We start from the raw sequence: 21260 nt of genomic DNA on the forward strand, positions 1-21260 counted from the left end.
TATCCCGTGTACCAATCTATACACCAACATTTACACACGCACGCATACACACAAATGCACACAGGGACGGGGCACATTGCCACATATACCCCCCCTTGTGCGCAGCACACATGGCCTCAACGGCCACCTCCCCCCTTAAAAACCCAGCAGTCCAGGACAAAGTCTCGGGCTGGGAAGGGAGGCTTCAGTGGGCCCATGGCTGGAAATGCTGTCAGCTCCCCTGCCGGTAGTGGCACGGCTGACAGCATGCTGGTCCCGTCCTGCAGCGAAAAAGCTGCGGGGGCAGGTGGTCCCCCGACCTCCCCCTTCTTCGTAGCCGGCAGCTCCCTCCTGTGGGGCTCCGGCCACAAGAACTCCTGCAGCGAAACTGCTGCTGGGGAAAGTGGTCTCCAGACCTCCTCCCCCTTCTTCGTGGCCGGCAGCTCCCCTTTCTGGGGCTCCGGCCACCGTACTCCCTGCGGAGGTACGGGCAGCAGAGGCAGCTCCAGCTCCTCTGCTCCTGGCGGTGGTGGAGGCAGAGGCAGCTCCAGCTCCTCTGCTCCTGGCGGTGGTGGAACCAGCAGGCATTCACCCTCTGCTGGTGGAGGTGGGACCAGCAGGTATTCACCCTCTGCTGGTGGAGGTGGGAGGGGCAAGCAGTCCTCCCACTGCGGTGGAGGTGGAACCAGCAGGTATTCACCCTCTGCTGGTGGAGGTGGGAGGGGCAAGCAGTCCTCCCACTGCGGTGGAGGTGGCGGAGGTAGAGGCGATGGGGCTGATGCTGGCCACTCAGAGGGAGGCTGTGGCGGTGCTGGCTCCCTCTGCTGTGGCGGCTGGGCATGTGCGCGCCGTGCTGCCTTCAGCAGCATAGCTAGAGGCTGCTGGGGGACACCAGCATCCTGCCCTTCTCCCCCCCAAAAATTTTCAGGGGGTTGAGCCTGTAACTCCTCCCCTTCTGGCTCTTGGGACGGCACCAGCAGGTATTCACCCTCTGCTGGTGGAGGTGGGACCAGCAGGCATTCTCCCTCTGCTGGCAGCTTGGGTCCTACGGCTGTGGAAGCCCCGACTTCCCTCTTTTTGGGCTGTGGACGCACCGACTCCTCCCTTTTGGGCTGTGGACGCACCGACTCCTCCCTTTTGGGCTGTGGACGCACCGACTCCTCCCTTTTGGGCTGTGGACGCACCGACTCCTCCCTTTTGGGCTGTGGACGCACCGACTCCTCCCTTTTGGGCTGTGGACGCACCGACTCCTCCCTTTTGGGCTGTGGACGCACCGACTCCTCCCTTTCGGGCTGTGGACGTTCGGGCTCCCCCCACTCAGGCGTAGGACGTTCGGGCTCCTCCCACTCAGGCGTAGGACGTTCGGGCTCCTCCCACTCAGGCGTAGGACGTTCGGGCTCCTCCCACTCAGGCGTAGGACGTTCGGGCTCCTCCCGCTTGGGCTGTGGACGCTCAGGCTCCTCCCATTTGGGCTGTGGACGCTCAGGCTCCTCCCGCTCGGGCTGTGGACGCTCAGGCTCCTCCCATTTGGGCTGTGGACGCTCAGGCTCCTCCCATTTGGGCTGTGGCCGCTCAGGCTCCTCCCATTTGGGCTGTGGACGCTCAGGCTCCTCCCGCTTGGGCTGTGGACGCTCAGGCTCCTCCCGCTTGGGCTGTGGACGCTCAGGCTTCTCCCGCTTGGGCTGTGGACGCTCAGGCTCCTCCCCATAACTGCGGAAGGGACAGTGGGCGAACAGGTGATCCTGGTCGCAGAGGAGGCACCCCGGCGATGGCTTGTTACATCGCCGTGGATGCCTGGCCCTTAGGCGGCACTCCTCCTCCCTGTCCTTCACCTTTTTATCTGTCTCTGCCTCCCGCTTGGGCTGTGGAGGCAAAACCAGCAGGCATTCACCCTCTGCTGGTGGAGATGGGGACAGCAGGTACTCCTCTGCTGGTGGTCCTGCTACCTGGGCTGCTGTTCCGTTTATCGTTGCCTCCAGGTAGCTGAGGAGAAACTCCACACCTTCCTCCAAGGTGTTTGGGGTGTGTTCCTGCTGATAGGCCTCCCATCTCTCACTGTCCATCATCCACAGGGCCCGAACGACTATGGGCAGAGCCTGGGCCTCCAGCCCAGCATTCTCCAGGAACCAGTCCCGCCATTTTGTGGCGTCTTCTGCCATTATATATATATATATATATATGTATATATATATATATATATATATATATATATTTTTTCTTTTTTTTTTTTTTAACAAAACCCCTCCTGGTCTGACGCTTGGAGGCGCGGCTATCCCACGATGACACCACGTGTCACAAAGACGGCCAGAGTGGGTGGCGTCAGACCAGACAGGAATACACAGACAGAGACGGTGGTGATGATGAGCTGAGTGCAATGGCTGCACTCAGCGTTTATTAACAAATAAAAAAGGTTTTAAACGGTACACAAAACAGGACACGGCACTTGCGCCAAAATAAAGAGACAGACAAAACGGACTAACACTAAACAAACGGTGCACGGAGACAAACAAACACGGTGAGAACAAACACTTATATTTCACGTTTTTACTGCTTTAACTCTCCTCTCTCTCTCTCACCCGTTCTCCTCTTCCGAACACCCAACCCTGAGTGCAAGAAATGTGCGTCTATATATACTATTGTGCTGGGATTCAATTACTAATTAATTATTCACTTGAATCCCAGCACGTGAATTAATTCTGTGCAACCCCGTGCTCACATATTACATTTAACCAGCACGTGAAGTGATTTGTGCTCTCCTCGTGCCTAAATACAAATCTACACTTTTTAAATACACGTGAAACACAGACCCGTTTATATCCCGTGTACCAATCTATACACCAACATTTACACACGCAAGCATACACACAAATGCACACAGGGACGGGGCACATTGCCACACTGCTTCAAAGTGCACTGTGTTTACTTTTCTTTTTAAACAGCTGAAGAAGGGCTTTTGCCTGAAACATCCTGAAAATAAAAGATTTTTTAATCTTTTAAACTTTTTGTGTACATCTTTTAAAAAACTTTTTCTTTCATATGCCTTCAATTTTGTACACTGCAGTTTTATATATATATGTATTTTTTATATATATATATATATATATATATATATATATATATGTATGTGTGTATATATATATGTATGTGTGTATATATATATATGTATGTATATATATATATATATATATATATATATATATATACCACTAACCTGGAGAAGCCAATACAAAAATACATTACTGGCACATTGGCTTGGTCACAACAAGCTATCATTGCGGTTTATGTCAGCACTGTTTCCGAAGCGATTGAGACCAGCATGGGGGCTAACATAACAAAATCGAGTACGCTTGAGCAGCAGAATTATGTACTGAAGCATAGCATTATCGTAGCAGACCATTTAGATTTTCAAGACAAGCTGTTTTTAAGTCGATGACCATGTCTTTGTGTTTCATCAAATTAATAAAAATACCGCCTGCCTGCCGAAGTTTTCTTCGATTTCATTAAGTTGTTGACGTTTTTGTGTCCCGCTTTTTTTCCCCAAAAGAGTTTTTGTTTCTTGTAATTCAATGCACTTGTACACTGTCATGCCTCTGAAAAGATCAAATTTGACGAAAGGAACGTCGCTCACTTTTAAAAACTTCAAAAGACCTCTCATATACAGACGTGCTCAAATTTGTTGGTACCCTTACAGCTCATTGAAATAATGCTTCATTCCTCCTGAAAAGTGATGAAATTAAAAGCTATTTTATCATGTATACTTGCATGCCTTTGGTATGTCATAGAATAAAGCAAAGCAGCTGTGAAAAGAGATGAATTATTGCTTATTCTACAAAGATATTCTAAAATGGCCTGGACACATTTGTTGGTACCCCTTAGAAAGATAATAAATAATTGGATTATAGTGATATTTCAAACTAATTAGTTTCTTTAATTAGTATCGCACATGTCTCCAATCTTGTAATCAGTCATTCAGCCTATTTAAATGGAGAAAAGTAGTCACTGTGCTGTTTGGTATCATTGTGTGCACCACACTGAACATGGACCAGAGAAAGCAAAGGAGAGAGTTGTCTGAGGAGATCAGAAAGAAAATAATAGACAAGCATGGTAAAGGTAAAGGCTACAAGACCATCTCCAAGCAGCTTGATGTTCCTGTGACAACAGTTGCAAATATTATTAAGAAGTTTAAGGTCCATGGAACTGTAGCCAACCTCCCTGGGCGCGGCCGCAAGAGGAAAATCGACCCCAGATTGAACAGAAGGATAGTGCGAATGGTAGAAAAAGAACCAAGGATAACTGCCAAAGAGATACAAGCTGAACTCCAAGGTGACGGTACGTCAGTTTCTGATCGCACCATCCATATTGACAAGCCACAATCCTTCTGGGAGAATGTCCTTTGGACAGATGAGTCAAAACTAGAGCTTTTTGGCAAGTCACATCAGCTCTATGTTCACAGATGAAAAAATGAAGCTTTCAAAGAAAAGAACACCATACCTACAGTGAAACATGGAGGAGGCTCGGTTATGTTTTGGGGCTGCTTTGCTGCGCCTGGCACAGGGTGCCTTGAATCTGTGCAGGGCACAATGAAATCTCAAGACTATCAAGGCATTCTGGAGCGAAACGTACTGCCCAGTGTCAGAAAGCTCTGTCTCAGTCGCAGGTCATGGGTCCTCCAACAGGATAATGACCCAAAACACACAGCTAAAAGCACCCAAGAATGGATAAGAACAAAACATTGGACTATTCTGAAGTGGCCTTCTATGAGTCCTGATCTGAATCCTACCGAACATCTATGGAAAGAGCTGAAACTTGCAGTCTGGAGAAGGCACCCATCAAACCTGAGACAGCTGGAGCAGTTTGCTCAGGAAGAGTGGGCCAAACTACCTGTTAACAGGTGAAGAAGTCTCAATGAGAGCTACAGAAAACATTTGATTGCAGTGATTGCCTCTAAAGGTTGTGCAACAAAATATTAGGTTAGCGGTCCCATCATTTTTGTCCATGCCATTTTCATTTGTTTTCTTATTTACAATATTATGTTGAATAAAAAATCAAAAGCAAAGTCAGATTTCTATTAAATATGGAATAAACAATGGCGGATGCCAATTACTTTTGTCAGTTTCAAGTTATTTCAGAGAAGATTGTGCATTCTTCGTTTTTTGTGGAGGGGTACCAACAAATTTGATCAAGTCTGCGTATATGTATGTGTGTGTGTATATATATATATATATATATATATATATATATATATATATATATATTGCGAGTTTTATATGTATTTTATAAAGATTCTAGCTAGAGATTCGTAGCTCTGACTGTGCTGGTACCTCATGAATGCATTGTAACTTCACAGATTATTAATTCACATAAATCAATTTGTGCTGTAATTATGAATTTAAAAATAAAACAATTGTTTTTTTTCCCCTGTCAGTATATTTGTTTTAATGAAAAGTTAACTAGAACCGTTCTTTAAAACTCAAATTTTATAACTTTGCTCACAGAAACAGGCCCGTCCATCATATTGAAACAAAGAAAGTCTACGGTTATTCTTAGTATTATGTAGATTTTTTTTATTTGCTTATTTTTCAGTGACCTATACTGTTTATTGTGTAGTCCGCCGAGATAAAAAAAATAATAATTCAGATGGTCTGCGAAAAAAAAGTGAGAACCACTGCTCTAGTGACACTTAACAGCAGTAGTAGGTACCACTGAAGAACCATTTCAGTTTTTTGCTAGGCTTTGAAAATTCTGCAAGTCGGGGCTAATTCTGTGTTCTTTTCCGCAGTCACCAGGGACTGTTTAATAGAATATAGTCTCCTAAAGTTTAACAAATTCAGAAATCTCGTTCCTGCGTGTAACATACAAAATGAATAGCTGTTACCTTCCTGGATGAGCTGAAAAAACAAAAACGTGTCTCTCATAAGATGGACAAATAATGATAATAAACACTGAAATACAATGTAGAATAGTATTTCCTACCATTTTTGAATTTTCAAGTTAGTTACAGTAAAAAATGTTTTTAAAAAAACCTGAAAGAAAACCACTTGTAAGTATAGTAAATATTTCTGAACTACTGACCTGAAAAAATTATCAAGTTTTGCAATCTTTTGCAGATTGCGCAAGGCTTTCTAAGTTTTTCTGGACTCTTTTCTAAGATGGTATTATTACACACAGTAGAAATCTATGTGCTTTAAAGGGTGGTGTTTAGTTTGTTCTTTTTTCCCCACTGGTGCGACTTAACCACATAATCATGTTATTGTTTTGTAGGGGCAGCAGTGTGGAGTAGTGGTTAGGGCTCTGGACTCTTGACCGGAGGGTCGTGGGTTCCCAGGTGGGGGACACTACTGTTGTACCCGTTACCTAGATTGCTCCAGTAAAAACCCAAACCCAAATGGGTAATATGTATGTAAAAAATAATGTGATCTGTATAATGTGAAATAATGTGATATCGTGTAACAATTGTAAGTCGCCCTGGATAAGGGCGTCTGCTAAGAAATAAATAAAATAAATAAATAAATAAAATCCAAACACTTATCCAAGCATCTCTAGTTGCTGTAACTGAAAGGGCACTATGGCCATAATAGCCGTGAATAGACTTACATTTTAAGGGGCAATGTGGCTATTGAGAAGGGCACTCTCTGCAATTGCTGCATGGCCAGCGTTAATTTCGAGCCCTGCAATTCTGTCTCGGGTTTATGGTTGATAAATCGCTCTAGGTAGCATATCTCTGATTTTATGTCGCACCTAAAATCCATGATAGAATAGAATTTGTATTAGAAAATGACTGAGTGTGAACAGTCAATCAGCTTCAGATCTAGCAAGCTTCTATTTTGCATAGATGCCCGCTGGAACGTTGAAGTGCTTAACTGTAAATTAAATTTTAAATCAATCCACACATAAATACCTGCTTTTTCCCTTTAACATTCTAATCTACAACTAATCTGAAAACATAAAAACTACTTAAACATACTTTCTGACGCTGGTCTAGAGACAAGCGAAATCATGTCTGTGACAGGACACCGTAATGACGGCTCAATTCACAGCTACTGGAAAGCAAATCAACAGGAAAGACACGATTGGTCCACAATTCTGTTATCAGCTGGATCCAAACAACACCCTCCCTCAAAACCAGCCAGTCAAATGCCAACCTTGTTTCAGTTCTTTCCGCACCAGCCAATCCTCTCCCTGCCAGCTTGTGACAGGGTCTTACGTCAGGTGCGTGGATCACCGCTGTTCAAGCAACACAGAGAGACATTGGAGGGTGGAGTCGAAACGCCGGCACAGGCGCGCAGGATTTATTAATACCAACAGAAAAGAAAGTAAAATGTGGTCATGTGACATTACCAGCCATGGTAACGCACAGAGGACACATACAGCAAGCTGTACAAAAGGCAAAATAAAACACAGTACAAAAACTACAAATAAAAGGTGCCCCAGAGGGCGAGCGCTAGCCTTATAAAACGAGGCGTCCCGCTCCAGGAACCGCCTACACTACGCAACCCTCGCTATACATCACATGGGATCACAATCCCCTAACTAACCTACTCATGAGCCGGTATTCATACAACGACTCGTGCTGCTTCATACGGCCTTGGCTGGGCATTGCCTTCACAAGCACTGCTTGCAGCCTCAGGGTTGCGTAGCAGTCGTTCCTGCAGAGCGGACCCTCTCCTCCCGAGTATACGCCGCTCCCCTCTGGCATGGCGTTGCAGTCGCCCCGAACCATCTCCCGCGGATGTTTTTAAACTGACGAACACTCGGTCAAGACCCGTCCACCTGCTGATTGAGGTCCAGCACAGCCAATCACTTGCTGCCCTTCCCCTCAACCAAGCCTAGCAGGCAGCAAGTCTCAATCGAGCGCCCGTCTGTAAACAATAATGTAACTGTGTGAACTATGCATCAGCTGCAGAGTCACTTACAACTACGTCTCATCCGAAAGACGGAGCACAAGGAGGTTAAGTGACTTGCTCAGGGTCACAAAATGAGACAGTGCCTGAGGTGGTATTTGAACCAGGGACCTCCTGGTTACAAGCCCTTTTCTTTAACCACTGGACCACACAGCATAATAATAATAACTTGTTCACTACGTGAACAAGTTTTTCAATTTTAATTATGTTAGGGACTATTCCTCACCGAAGAAAATAAAGAAATAAATTGTTTTCTAATAGCGATAGAGCGATAGAGGATTCGTCAACGAAACCACAGTCGGAGCAATTCAACATAAAAGCGAATACCATTTTATCATGCAACAATCATTTAAAAAATTTGTTATAATTATAGTATTACACATTTCAAACATAAACACTTCGAAAAGGGCTTGTGATTTCAGTTTAGCATTTCATACTGTTTGCTGAAAGTAATACAATGAATTATACATTAACAATGTAAAAAAGTTTTTATAATTGCAAATTGTGACAGAGCTTCTTTAATTAAAGTATAACTTTGATCACAGTTCTGGGTTCCTAACACTGTCTCTGGGGGATAAAGCGCTCTCGACAGCAAAGGATGGGTTTAAACAGGACGGAACCTGTATGTTTATTTGTTCCACGGTGTCCCTTTTCCAGTGGGAACACAGCTTCTTTTAACAATACAACTAACTTTCAGTCAGACCGCTAATCCGGCGTACTGACTAAATATATTATTCACTAATCACAGATTTAATGTACTTTGTTTTAACGTACACCACATTCAGGTCTACACAGGTCCTTACCTTCACACAGACAGCTATTGTGTTTGAATTTGAAACCTGTCCTTGTATACCTGCCTGGCTTACTAAATTACAAACAGGTGTATTATCCAGTCAATCAGTGTTCTTGGATAGCTGTGGCATTCTGGGGTATTTCATTCCTCATTTAAACAGCAAGAACTACATTTATTTTTTCCACCCCACATTTTGTAACGCCTACCTTACATTTCCAGGGTAAAGACTGCATACTATTCGGTCTACTATGAGGTACTATGGATCTCCCTTCTACAATTTTACCCCCATATTCGACCACAAAATGAATTTAGACATAAACACCCCCTTCTAAAAAAAAAAAATGGATTATATGCATTCAGTTCAATTGTATTTGGGGTTGGCAGCTCAGTTACTATTTGTGTATTACTAGGGCACACAATACAAGTATACAAAAAGCAATATAAATGCTTTGAACTTATAGTAGAGTGTTGTTAACGGGAGAGTGTTTTGAAAATAAGTAGGGGATTGTTTTTAACAGATGCAGCGTTATGGATGTGACCGAAGTGTTTTGAACGTACCCTCATAACACCCAGAGTGTTTTTTTGCATAAGTGTTTTGAACGTCCTATGCCGGCAAATAGCGACAAAACGAAAACCTGCCACGAGTACACACACTTTAATTAGGGATTATTTCAAAAATAATACTCAGAGCTCTCAGACTTCCACTGAAACCCAAGAAGTGCAAGCAGAAGTTAGTGTTGCTGTACAGGAGCTTGGCCTCCCTTCGGGTGAGTCACACACAGGATCTGAATCAGACTATTGCAGCGATGTTCTTTGTAGTGGTATACAATTAAACTGTTGTGATTAAAAGCAAATACATGTTCTTTTTTTCAGTCAGTCTTGTGTTGCAGGGGCCTTGATGCTTCAAAACTCAAATATCCTTCTTGTTGATCTCGCCTTGCTGTGACCACTACTAGCACATGCTTAAAACATGCAAAAATGCGCCAAAATACACCATTTACCAATTTTCTCCCCCACCGGCACCAAGTGCCCCAAAGAGATTGGTGCCCCCTACTACCTTGTACTGTAAGTGCCATATGTTAAAAAAAAAATTAAAAACCCTGACTTAATTAAGAATTTTATAGAATTTTCAGCATAAAATTGTAGGCCTATATGACAGACCAGATGGCTTTAAAACTTGTAGAGTTACAGTAATGTCAGGGTCATGTTGAAGAACACCATAAGGGTTTCAGATTGTCTTAAACAAGAGGGAGGGATTGTGGTGTACTGCTAAACAAACAATGATTCTTTGGGTTTATATATATAAAAACCATGTGCATGCCAGGGCAAGTTCTTTCCTTTTTCTTTAATGGGTGGGATACAGGTGTACAGGTTTAAGTGTAGAACATTGGTATCAATGGACAACTTCTTCAAAGATTCGAAACCCTTTGTCATTTTTTTCTTCCACAATAGTAGTAAAAAGATGTGTACCCCTCTAACAGTCTTGTGATGTTTAAGCTCATATATACAGTACATCTATAAATTTCAGATGCTCCAGGCAATACATAGCCTTAGTTTTTTGAGAATAAAGGTAGAATTTTTCAACCTGGTCCAATACGTTTGTACTGTTGGGTGACTTAATATAGTTTATTCACAGTTTTTGACAAGGTAAGATTCCCTAGAGCATTTGGCATATGAAGTAAGTGTTAAGATCCAAGGGGAAATATATGTACAAATGCTATGAAGTGCAGGTGTTTTAAAGTGGGGGGGGGGGGGGGGGGCTATACACCTGCAATTTCTGTGCTAAAAAAGTACACAGTACACACAATATATTTGAAATGGCCATTGATTGTGAAAACTACCACATTATGTAAAAAAAAAAAAAAAAAAAATAGAATGCTATGGAGAACAATTCTTTGAACTAGTTTGATACAATCTGTACAAATTAAAACTGTCCATGGCATAAAACATCTATGAACTATAAAATCAACAGCTGTTTTCTAACAGTACAACCCATTGGCTAACTTTTAGGGAATGTATCTTCAGTGTACAGACGTGTACAGATTTTATTTAGGTTGAGTTTTGTATTTCTAAGAATCTCTTTTAAGAAGAACTGATTATCCGTTTAAGGCTTGTATAACTTGTTTTTTAATACTATTGTTGGGAAAATATCTGCCAGAGCTAATAATTGTATTAATTAGTAGTTACAAGTTTACAGATTATACTCGTTTATCACTACAAATTATTATTTTTGAAATTGCTATCATTACATTTGAAGTATAAAAATGAATCGAGGAATAAAGGAGGGTGCTTAGAAATAATAGCATGTTAGTGTTGTATCTAAAAATAACATGAACAAATTATACATTTCAAGTAAGATATTGACTAAATAAAACTTAAATCTTACATAGAATAAACCGTTACTTCGATTTGGCAATAGTTTCATAGTCTAAAAACTGTAAAAAGCATTTTTTGTTCAACATATGTCAGTAAGTGTCCTGGATTTGGCGGAAATCCAGAGCAGTACTGCGACTGCTTTACTTGCAAATAAACAAAAAACAGTGACTTCCATGTTCCAAAAGTCCACTGAAAACCGTGAAGCACAAAACATATTAAATTTTGACCTGACAGAGGCGTTTGTTTGTGCAAATATCCCTCTTGAAAAATTGGACAACCAAAAGTAAATTCTTCAGTGTAGCAAATGGTGGAGTGATTCTTTCATCAGCCCAGCTGAGACATAAATACTTACCTAAAGTTGCTGAGTGTCACAAGCAGGAGATTATGGAATTGGTAAAACAGTCTGGTTGCTTGTCAGTGGTCACTGATCAGTCGACTGATGCCCAAAGTCAGTATGGGTTACACATTGTATTTGTTTTGCAAGACCCAAATGGTGAACATGCATCTGACGTACTAGAACTGAAAGCTGTCCTTGCAGATACACTTTACCTACAGGGTGTTAATTACAACACCGTTTCACAAGCTATTGTAAAGTGCTTGAATAAGTTTGACGTTGATTTTGATGATGTCAGTGCATTTATATCTATATTTGATGTTTATAAAAATAGTAATGATCTGTACATATAATTAATAAAATACTTCTGCGAAATACGATACTTTACCCGTGACACTGCCATGAATTTTAAAGAAAATTTCCACTATTTTCACAGGGCCTTATTTATGTGACATCATAAACCCCAAGGTTTACATTTTCTTGTTGATTTAATAAAGGTTTTTTGAGCACCGTTGTCGGCTGGCTGTTATAAACGGGACAACATGTTGAGTTTATGGGACAAACGTTTTTTGATCAAGCTAATCTTGATTGACAGAGAAAGTCTTATTGCATGGATACTGAAATAGTGTATTAAATGCAGTTTTGCAAGTTGATTCCAATGTCATACTGTACAAATGTTAGTACAATATAAGGTTGAACAATTGTGCACAAACCCTGGATGCTCATTTATCTACAGTGTTCATAAAGCTTCCCTGGGAGGGAAGCTTGTATGAGTTTGCAAATCTGCTGCTGCCCCACCTACAACTGCAAATGTGTCATAAACCATTTAAACTGGTAACTTCATATTTGAATGTTATGGAAACTCCTTGGGGGAAAAATCTAATACTGCACCACTTACTCTGCATGACTGTGGTAGAGTGGCATGTGGTCAAGGCTGGTCAACGACAGGAATAGTAAACCCAGAGGCAGTTCAGTGTTTTTGCACTCTTTTATTAAACAAATAAACAAAACAAAAGGTTTAAACAAAAGTTCAGACTTAGCAGCGCCTTCACTGAACTATACATCTCTCCCCAAACAAAGGATCGAGTTCCTCTCTTTTATATCATGTGGCTGGGCTTAATTGATCACCAGTTATTCAATTAAGTCCCAGCCACATTCTGCACATGGATTTGGCAGAGATTTGGATTTAACCCCATCCCTGCCAAACTTAAATTCAAAACATTTTAACCTTTATTTACACAACCAAAAAATACAAAAACATTTGCATGTGCAGGGTCTGCCCTGTCACAATGCCAAATGTGACAATGACTTTGAACTCTGACCTACTGTAGAGTTAGGCTACTTCTTTCTTCTCACATACAATCCAGTCGCAGATGGCATACAGTTTGTTTTGTTTTTGTTCACAAAAATCTCATTTCTGGTTGAAGAACAGGCTCAGTGCATGCAATGCAACTTTTTGCCAATGTTGGCCTATATTAAAGGAAAAAGCTCAAACATGGAAATGTACCAAGAAATGTTTAAAACTGTACCAGTTTCCTATTTTTGGATAAGAAAAATACTGTAAATGTAAGTAATGTACAGAATGATGCCTAGGAGTGAAAAATTTAGAACCTGTTTAGTTGCCAATTCAAAATATGTAAAAGATGTTAAGTGCAATGGTTCCCCCAATCATTTCTTTAGCTATACTGGGGTGAGTCATTTAAAGCCTATTTACCCCAGCCAGACTCCCATGACAATGAGTCACCATTTTTAGAAACCTGGTTATGGGAGGAGTCATCATTGCAGAAACCAGGCCCCACACTGGCCTTCTACATTGGTAGAAATGCTCTTATGAGTCAGCATGTCAGCTTTTAAGATGCAGTACAACATACAGAACTTAAAACTTTATTGAAAACTGTTCTTTGGTAACATGCTACTGTATAAACACTTTCACAATTAACCATATATATTCAACACACATTTAGGATACAGTTAAATTAATTATAGCTTCAAAATAGTTACATAAATGTTCTAATAAACATCTATTCATTATATCGGTCTAAAATGTGCAGTTTTTAAATTAAACACATGTTTAAGCAAACCAGATATCTGGTACTACACTATGTTAAATAAATCTCTGTTTGTAAGCCATGATTTTACTGTCTGCAATTCCTGAGTCTTTTGATCTGGACGGTGAAATTGTTCATGCCTCGTCATGGCTTTTTCCCTGTCAATAACCAATCCGCTGCTTCCCCAATTGACTGACAAATGCTTTCACCCAGAACACACTGTTGGGGTGAAATGAACAGACAATGTAAGTGCAATTAAAGTGGAATTAATTTGTGAGGTACAATTACGTTAGTCACACTGAAGACAAAAGGCCTTGAGTTACGGAAATGTGTGAAGTCTGAACAGTTTTGTGTTTGCTTTGTTTTAGTCCAGAGGTCTGGATTTTGAAGATGGAGATGTCTACATTTCTTCTCATGAGCAAAGATTCCGCATGTTTTCCTCTGTTGAATATGAGGGCCAACTCTACATGACCCCACAGAATTTCATTGAGTCTGTCACTATGGATGAGCCCAAATGTAAGTGATGAAAATAAGTAAACTAATTTGCTTACAAACAGTTGGCTAAACAACTAATTTGATGTACAGTGCTAGAATACATTGTGTGTTCTCTGTATAGGAGGATATTATTCAGGACACTTATGTATTCACCTACTGTAAAGTATTCATTCATTCTAAAGGTGATGCATTACAATGACCTCAGGTAGCTGTTCTACAGCTTTAAACATCAGTGTATTTTCCTAGACAGTCTTCTTTCATGTGGTGTGCATGGATAATCTTCCTAATCCCATTGATTTAGACGTGCTATCAAAATAGATCTGAACACATACAGGTAAATTGGGAATTGTTTGCAGGTGATGCTTAGAGGATATGTATTTAGGAAATTAGTGTCTTCATACATTGTCTGAAGTAGCCATGATTGTAAATAACCCAATGAGACACAACACCTGCATGGAGCTAACAGCTTAACCAGCATCAATTTTAGTGCTCATCTGTGTAATGGATATTAAACTGTTGTTACCAAAAGTGTTTACCACAAAGCAGGTAGTGTTCCAAAGGCACTATTATTGGTTTTATTTATATGAGATTTCTAATTAAAATGGAAATAACCAGTTCTTGTTTTAGGTGGTGAGGAATAAAAAATGGTATACTCCCAAAACCATTTCAACACATCATCCTGGCTTCTCATGGCGTTCCTACACCCTATTTACAGTGTTATCACAGTTGTTTCTGTTTTTTCTTTCCAATGCAAGCCTTATGAACACTTTTGAATGTAATTGACACTATTTTAGTGTTTATTGTTTGTTTTCATTGGCTTGGTTTACATGCACTTGAAAATCGACTCTGCAGTCATGACTGTGTGATGTTGTCACGCGAATACATGGTGAAACAGCAAAAGGACATCCCTTTGGCAGCGCGACTTTAAGGGCAGGGTCAATCGCTTTCTCACGATATAAATAGCTGGCTCACGAGGTTTCAGCAGTCAAGATCCTGTTTTTCTGACTTAATATCACATAATCTCCAGCAGAAAGGCCGTACAAAACATAGGCACCCCCCAACACACACACACGCTGTACATTTATGGACTACTTCAACACTACAACCACCGCAGTACATTTTAAACACCATCAATATTAAAATGAAAGACAAACTACAGGATACAACTCAAAAGTTTTATTCAGGCACATCATATCAAACATCTGCACAGCTGAAACACCGTATTTAAATGAACAATTAAACATAAAAGGGTTTATTTTCTAACTTGCCACATATTAAGCACTACTTCAAAAAATGAGAAACTATAATAAAATAAACATTTCAAAAGAAACTAGTGTGCAAACAGGTAAATGCACATACAAAACTGTAAAAACAAAAGTAGTTTTTAATCTAAAATGAAAGTAACATGATTTATCTTGCGTGTGTGTCACTCGCAGCACAGAATCCAGGTTGACCAGCCTGCAGCTTTCTGATCGAAATGTTTCTGCTGAAGCGCTGTGGCTAGCTTCAAGATGAAATCTCATCTACCTTGTACAAAATGAAGGAATTGATGGCTGCCAGGTCCAGTAGAGATAACAACAGGCTTGTGTGTGTGTGTCTATATATATATATATATATATATATATATATATATATATATATATATATATATATATATATAAATATTTAATATTGTAGGTTATATTCAAAATAAAAACATGTTAGAGGCGGTTCTAGTGTTTATGTAACTTTTAGATGTTCCACAAACACACAGACAGAAATATAAATTCTAAGTAGTAAAACCTGCAGAAATTATGTTTTATATAATTGTGTGTGTGTGTGTGTGTGTGTGTGTGTGTGACAGGAATGGCTTGGCGGTAACTCACGGCAGAAGCAGGAAGGGAAACTGACTCTAGGGACTGCAGTTAAAGGCGGCGTTTGCCGTTTTATTTTTAAATACAAAATATAAAACAAAAGGGTGAAAATAAATATTTAAATAAAACAAATCACGAACACAAAATAAATAAATAAAACACAGGTCAGGCTGGGCAGATTGCCTTCACTGTTCCTATGTCTATTTTTAATTAAAGTTTCGTTTTGTCTCGTTCCTCTCACTCTCTCCACTCTCTCATACATCCCACACACGAGCTGGAGAGCTGCATGGTGGCCATGGTGGGAGGTCCGGCACCCCCCACTTCTTTGTGGCTGGCAGCTCCCTCTTCCGGGGCTCCTGCCACACGCTATCCTGCCGCGAAAGTGCGGTTGGGGGAGCTGGTCTCCTGACCTCCCCGCCCTTCTTCGTGGCCGGCAGCTCCCCTTCATGGGGCTCCGGCCACAGTGTAGTAACCCCAGGCGAAGAAGAGCCAGCGACAACTCCAGGCGAAGCAGGACCCTCAGCGACCTCAGGAGAAGCAGAGCCAGCGACGACCCCAGGCGACGGCAGCAGTTTACTATTCCTGTCATTGACCAGCCTTGACCACATGCCACTCTACCACAGGCATGCAGAGTAAGTGGTATTGGGTGGGGCAGATGGCCACGGTGTGCCCAAACTCCCCAGGCGATGGCAGCAGCGGCTCGGCCCTCTGGAGGGTAGCCCCTGGCCATGGAGGCGGCAGCGGGAGCTCCACTTCTCCCTCGTACCCTGTAACTGGGGGGGATCTGCAGGCAGGCCCAGGCGATGGCGAACAGGCATCCCCGGGTGATGCATGACAGGGCGGCAGCGGTCCCTCAGGAGGCGACGGCAGCAGCAGACCCTCGGGAGGCGATTGCAGGAGGGGAGCCAGGAGCAGCAGTGGTGCTGGGGTTGGCCCTCTTCTCACCCGCTGCGACCCAGTAGTTTTTCCCCTTGCCCTGCTTAGCAGCCTATGCAAGGGCGGCTGCGGACCACCAGCATCTTGTCCCGGTCCATCCTGTCTTGAAGGGAGAGGCAGCTCCTGCTCCTCTCCCTCGGGTGGTGGTGGTGGTGGAGGCAGAGACAGCTCCTGCTGCTCCTCCCCTTCTGGCTGCGAAGGCGGCAGGGGCTCCTCCCCTTCAGGCTGCGAAGGCGGCAGGGGCTCCTCCCCTTCTGGCTGCGAAGGCGGCAGGGGCTCCTCCCCTTCTGGCTGCGAAGGCGGCAGGGGCTCCTCCCCTTCTGGCTGCGAAGGCGGCAAGGGCCCCTCCCCTTCTGGCTGCAGCGGGGAAACCAGCAGGCATGCTCCCTCCGCTGGTGGCGGCGATGGAGGTGGAACCAGCAGGTACTCTACCTCTGCTGGTGGAGGTGGGAGCGACCCGCAGTCTTCCCACGGCGATGGAGCTGGAACCAGCAGGTATTCTTCCTCTGCTGGCGGTGGTGGAGACAGAGGCAGCTCCTGCTGCTCTGCTCCTGTCGTCAGAGGTGGTGGAGACGGGACCAGCAGGCACTCTCCCTCTGCTGGTGGGAATGGGCGCAGCAAGCACCCCTCTGACAGGAGAGGGCAGTTGAGTGGGGAATGCCCCTGCTCACCGCAGATGAAGCACCAGCAGTCATGCTTTGTGGCCGCGGCTGGTAGCTCCCGCTTCTGGGGTCTCCCCCGGGGTACCTGGTCCTGGCTCGCTTGGGCAGCCCACTCCTCTCCCTGGTATTGGGTGGGGCAGATGGCCACGGTGTGCCCAAACTCCCCACAACCAGGGCACCACTCGTCTACCACGTAGCTAGGGCCGACGTCCCCTGGTGGCAGTTGTTGCTGTTGCCGCCACTTTTGCTGCTTTCTGCAGCTCTTCCTTCCCATCCTCACTCTCCTTTTCTCCACACACAAGTAAAAATCGAAAAAAAAATTGAAAAAAAAACAAACAAAAAACTGCAGTACCCTCTTCTGCCTGAGTCCAGGAGGCGCTGGTGATCCCACGCTGGACACCACGTGTGACAGGAATGACTGGGCGGTGACGTTACGGCAGAAGCAGGAAGGGAAACTGACACCAGGGACTGCAGTTAAAGGCGACGTTTGCCGTTTTATTTTTAAATATAAAACAAAAGGTTTTAGTCGACGTCCAGACTATAGAGCGCATCCTGCACTCTAGCGAGTGCTTTTACTGGATGCGCCGCTCGGGAGACCCACCGAAAATAAATATTTAAATAAAACAAATCATGAACACAAAATATAAATAAAACACAGGTCAGGCTGGGCAGATTGCCTTCACTGTTCCTATGTCTATTATTAAGTTTCGTTTTGTCTCGTTCCTCTCGCTCTCTCCACTCTCTCATACACCCCACACACGAGCTGGAGAGCTGCAGGCTTTTTATACAGGTGACCATCTCCCGATTAGCAACAAATTAAATCACCTAATTAATTCGGGAGATGGCCACCTTCTGCACAAGCTTTCTAATTACTGTGTGGATGGGGCTTCCCATCCACCCTACTTAATACAAAACAAGCAAACATTCGGCTATGCCGTCATCTATAAATACAATAATAAACATAACAAAACCCTAAATTATAATAATAATAATAATAATACAAAATAATACAGGGGCGGATGGGGGGAAACCCTGTTCTAAAAATAAATAAATCCGTACAGGGCTGCTCGCCCTGTTACAGTCTGTTAGAAAGGTAACCAGAGAAACGAGTAGCTAATGCGCGGTGTAATTCAGAATGTGCACCACAACACGTGAATTCATTTCTCTTGTTAAATGTTTTTATCTTCATGGCAATGCATGAAGCTCTCCTCACGATATTCAGGGTCGTTCTTTTCCTACTTAGTAAGCAGACACGGACATTTAAATACCCCCTCCCCTAAATGACTATGAATTGAGTAATCTGCATTGGTACGGCCAGTTTTTTTTCTAGAATTTTTTTCCTAAGTCAGAACTGCATAGCAACACATTTCCTGAAAAGTATGGCAAACAGGTTGTGAGGAAAACTGTCATGACTTGTGCATGTAAACGCCGCCATTGTCTGGGATATACAGACAGTACTTATTGAAGATAGTGTACTTTATGTTACTGGCCTGAATTATTGTTTATGCGGAGGAAATCGTTTATGAACGGGCTGTTTTTATTATCGTAAGTATGGCTTGTTCCAGAAGTTATAGTTACACTTCTGGTGTTCTTACTATGTATGAAGAAACATCTTCATGAAATGTATGGTTCCCTTTCAATTCGAAGATGACCGCCAAATTCAATACTTTTGGGATATGCCTGCTTGTCAGGTATTCGCTGAGCATTTTATATCAAAGCTGCTGATAAGCCCCCCCCCACAGTGACGTCCTCGGCCCCTCCGCGGAGTGACGTCCTCAGTCCCGCCTCACCGAGGTAATAAATAGTCATTGAGCGGAGAATCAGTCTCTTTTGCCTTTCACAGACAGGTAGGTAAAGTGGTGAGTATTACTCTGACCCTTTTTCCAGTTGTGGTTGACTCTTTAGAGCTCCTTCTTCGAGTTTTTGTGAGTTCCCTTGCAATTAATTGCTGGAAGTAGGCTTGCCTAACGCATACGCAACTGCGTTTCGTTTAAAAAAAAAAGTAAATAAGTCTTTCTTCATCAGCCTACCTCTGCAGCGGGAGACACGACCCTCCAGCGAGTCCAGCCTTGCTGTGCAGCTGCTGTTGACTCGAGGGCTCTGGGCGACCTCAGTACGCCCCTACAGGCCACCTGTTTACTATTGTTTTTACTGTTACAGTAAAAACAGCACTCCAGCTTGCTGTCGAGTGTCTCTCTCTACTGCATTGTAGTTTTATAAATAAATAAATAAATAAATAAATAAATAAATAAGTAAGTAAATAAATAAATAACGTGCGCTTCCTCCATTAGGCCTTAGCATTACTGTTGAGCAGACCGCGCACATCATCACTCACCCATAAGGTGTGTTAGTGTGTAATGAAAAAAGGGAACAAGTGTGTTTTCTTTTTCTTTCTTCTGTCTCTCTCCTTTCTTCAGGTTTGTGACTGCAGTACCCCGCTGCATTTAAGCAGGCAACAGGTCGCCCCCTGCGCCTGCCCCAGCTCCACCAGCGCCTGCCCCAGAGCATACCCTGGCTTTGCCAGTGGTTGCTACAGAGGTTGAGCAACAGGATGTGGTGATGAGCGAGGAGGAACAGGATGCGCTGTCCCTAGTGGCTTCCTGGGATGAGGAGTCCTTCTTGCAAACGGAGACTCAGGACCCAGACCTGACTCTCGTAACAGCTCCCTGCTCCGAGCTCACCTTGGAGCCTGAGATTCCAGCGCCTTCCCGGCACTGATGGAAAGGGCTGCCAGCTTCCTCCAGGTACCCTGGAAGGCAAGTTCTGAGCAGCGCAGGTCTGTTTTCAGACCAGCGCAGACTTTGACCCCACCTTCCCAGCCTTTTCCGGCATTCCCGGACTTCCTGGAGGGGGTCAAATCCTCCTGGGAACACCCGGCCTCAGCGCCCAGCTTGTCCAAGAGCGCAGCCGCACTTGTCTCCATGGAGGGAGCAGAGGCGGTAGGGCTCACACAGTTCCCCCGGTGGACTACACAAAAGCGGCCCTAGTGCGAGCCCACCCAGTAGGAGGTTTTTCCAAGGATCCTGTATGCTCTAACGGCCTCCAGGCATCAGCGACAAGGAGCCAGCAGCAGACCCACCTGTACCCACAACGCCATCTGCACTACTGGAACAATTGCACCTCTGACTCTTGGGTGCTCGCCACTGTACACACCGGCTACGCACTGCAATTCCACTCGGGACCTCCTCCCTTTCGTCTTGGCCCTCAAACCAGAGGTAGAAACACTACTTCAAAAACAAGCCATCCGTCTCGTAGAACACACCTCTCAAAAAGAGGGGTTCTCCTCAAGGTATTTCTTGGTGCCAAAGAAGGATTGCGGCCTTCGCCCCATCCTAGACCTGAGACACCTCAACGAGTTCTTGAGGGAGAGGAGGTTCCAGATGGTCACACATCGCCGGCTGGGTGACTGGTTTACAACAGTGGACCTGAAGGACGCGCATTTTCATGTTCCTGTCCGTCCAGTGCACAGGAAATATCTCCTCTTCACCTTTCAGGGGAGCATCTTCGAGTTCTCCATGCTGCCATTCGGCCTCTCCTTAGCCCCACGCACGTTTTCAAAGTGCATGGATGCCATCTTAGCTCCCTTACGGCTGTAAGGGATCAGGATGATGAATTACCTGGACGACTGGCTGATTTGTTCGCAGTCCCAGGCAGGAGCAGTGGCCCACACAGCGATTGTAACAGAGCATCAGTCAAGGCTGGGTCTCACCCTCAAAGATGCAAAAAGCCAATTAACACCGGTGCAGAGTACGGTTTATTTGGGTCTTCAGCTGGATTCCCTTACAATGCGAGCCTACCTGTCGGACAACAGGGTAGCTACTATTTGCAACTGGAATGCGCTACGCTGGTGGAGGCAAGCCCCTCACCTGAGCAAAGACATAAG

General features: G+C 43.8%; 1 protein-coding gene across 8 annotated transcripts in view; it reads left to right on the plus strand.

Annotated features, from left to right (window-relative positions):
• The window catches only part of LOC117421521 (calcium uptake protein 3, mitochondrial-like), a 69318-nt gene that overhangs the window by 14701 nt on the left and 33357 nt on the right, over positions 1-21260 (plus strand). For all 8 annotated transcript variants that reach the window (XM_034036027.3, XM_059026932.1, XM_034036029.3 and 5 more), the window contains exon 2: positions 13800-13947. In XM_034036027.3, coding sequence (XP_033891918.3) covers positions 13800-13947 — 148 coding nt within the window. The remainder of the gene's footprint in view (positions 1-13799; positions 13948-21260) is intronic.

Source organism: Acipenser ruthenus, chromosome 1 (genome assembly GCF_902713425.1).
Source record: "Acipenser ruthenus chromosome 1, fAciRut3.2 maternal haplotype, whole genome shotgun sequence".
NCBI classification, from domain to species: domain Eukaryota; kingdom Metazoa; phylum Chordata; class Actinopteri; order Acipenseriformes; family Acipenseridae; genus Acipenser; species Acipenser ruthenus.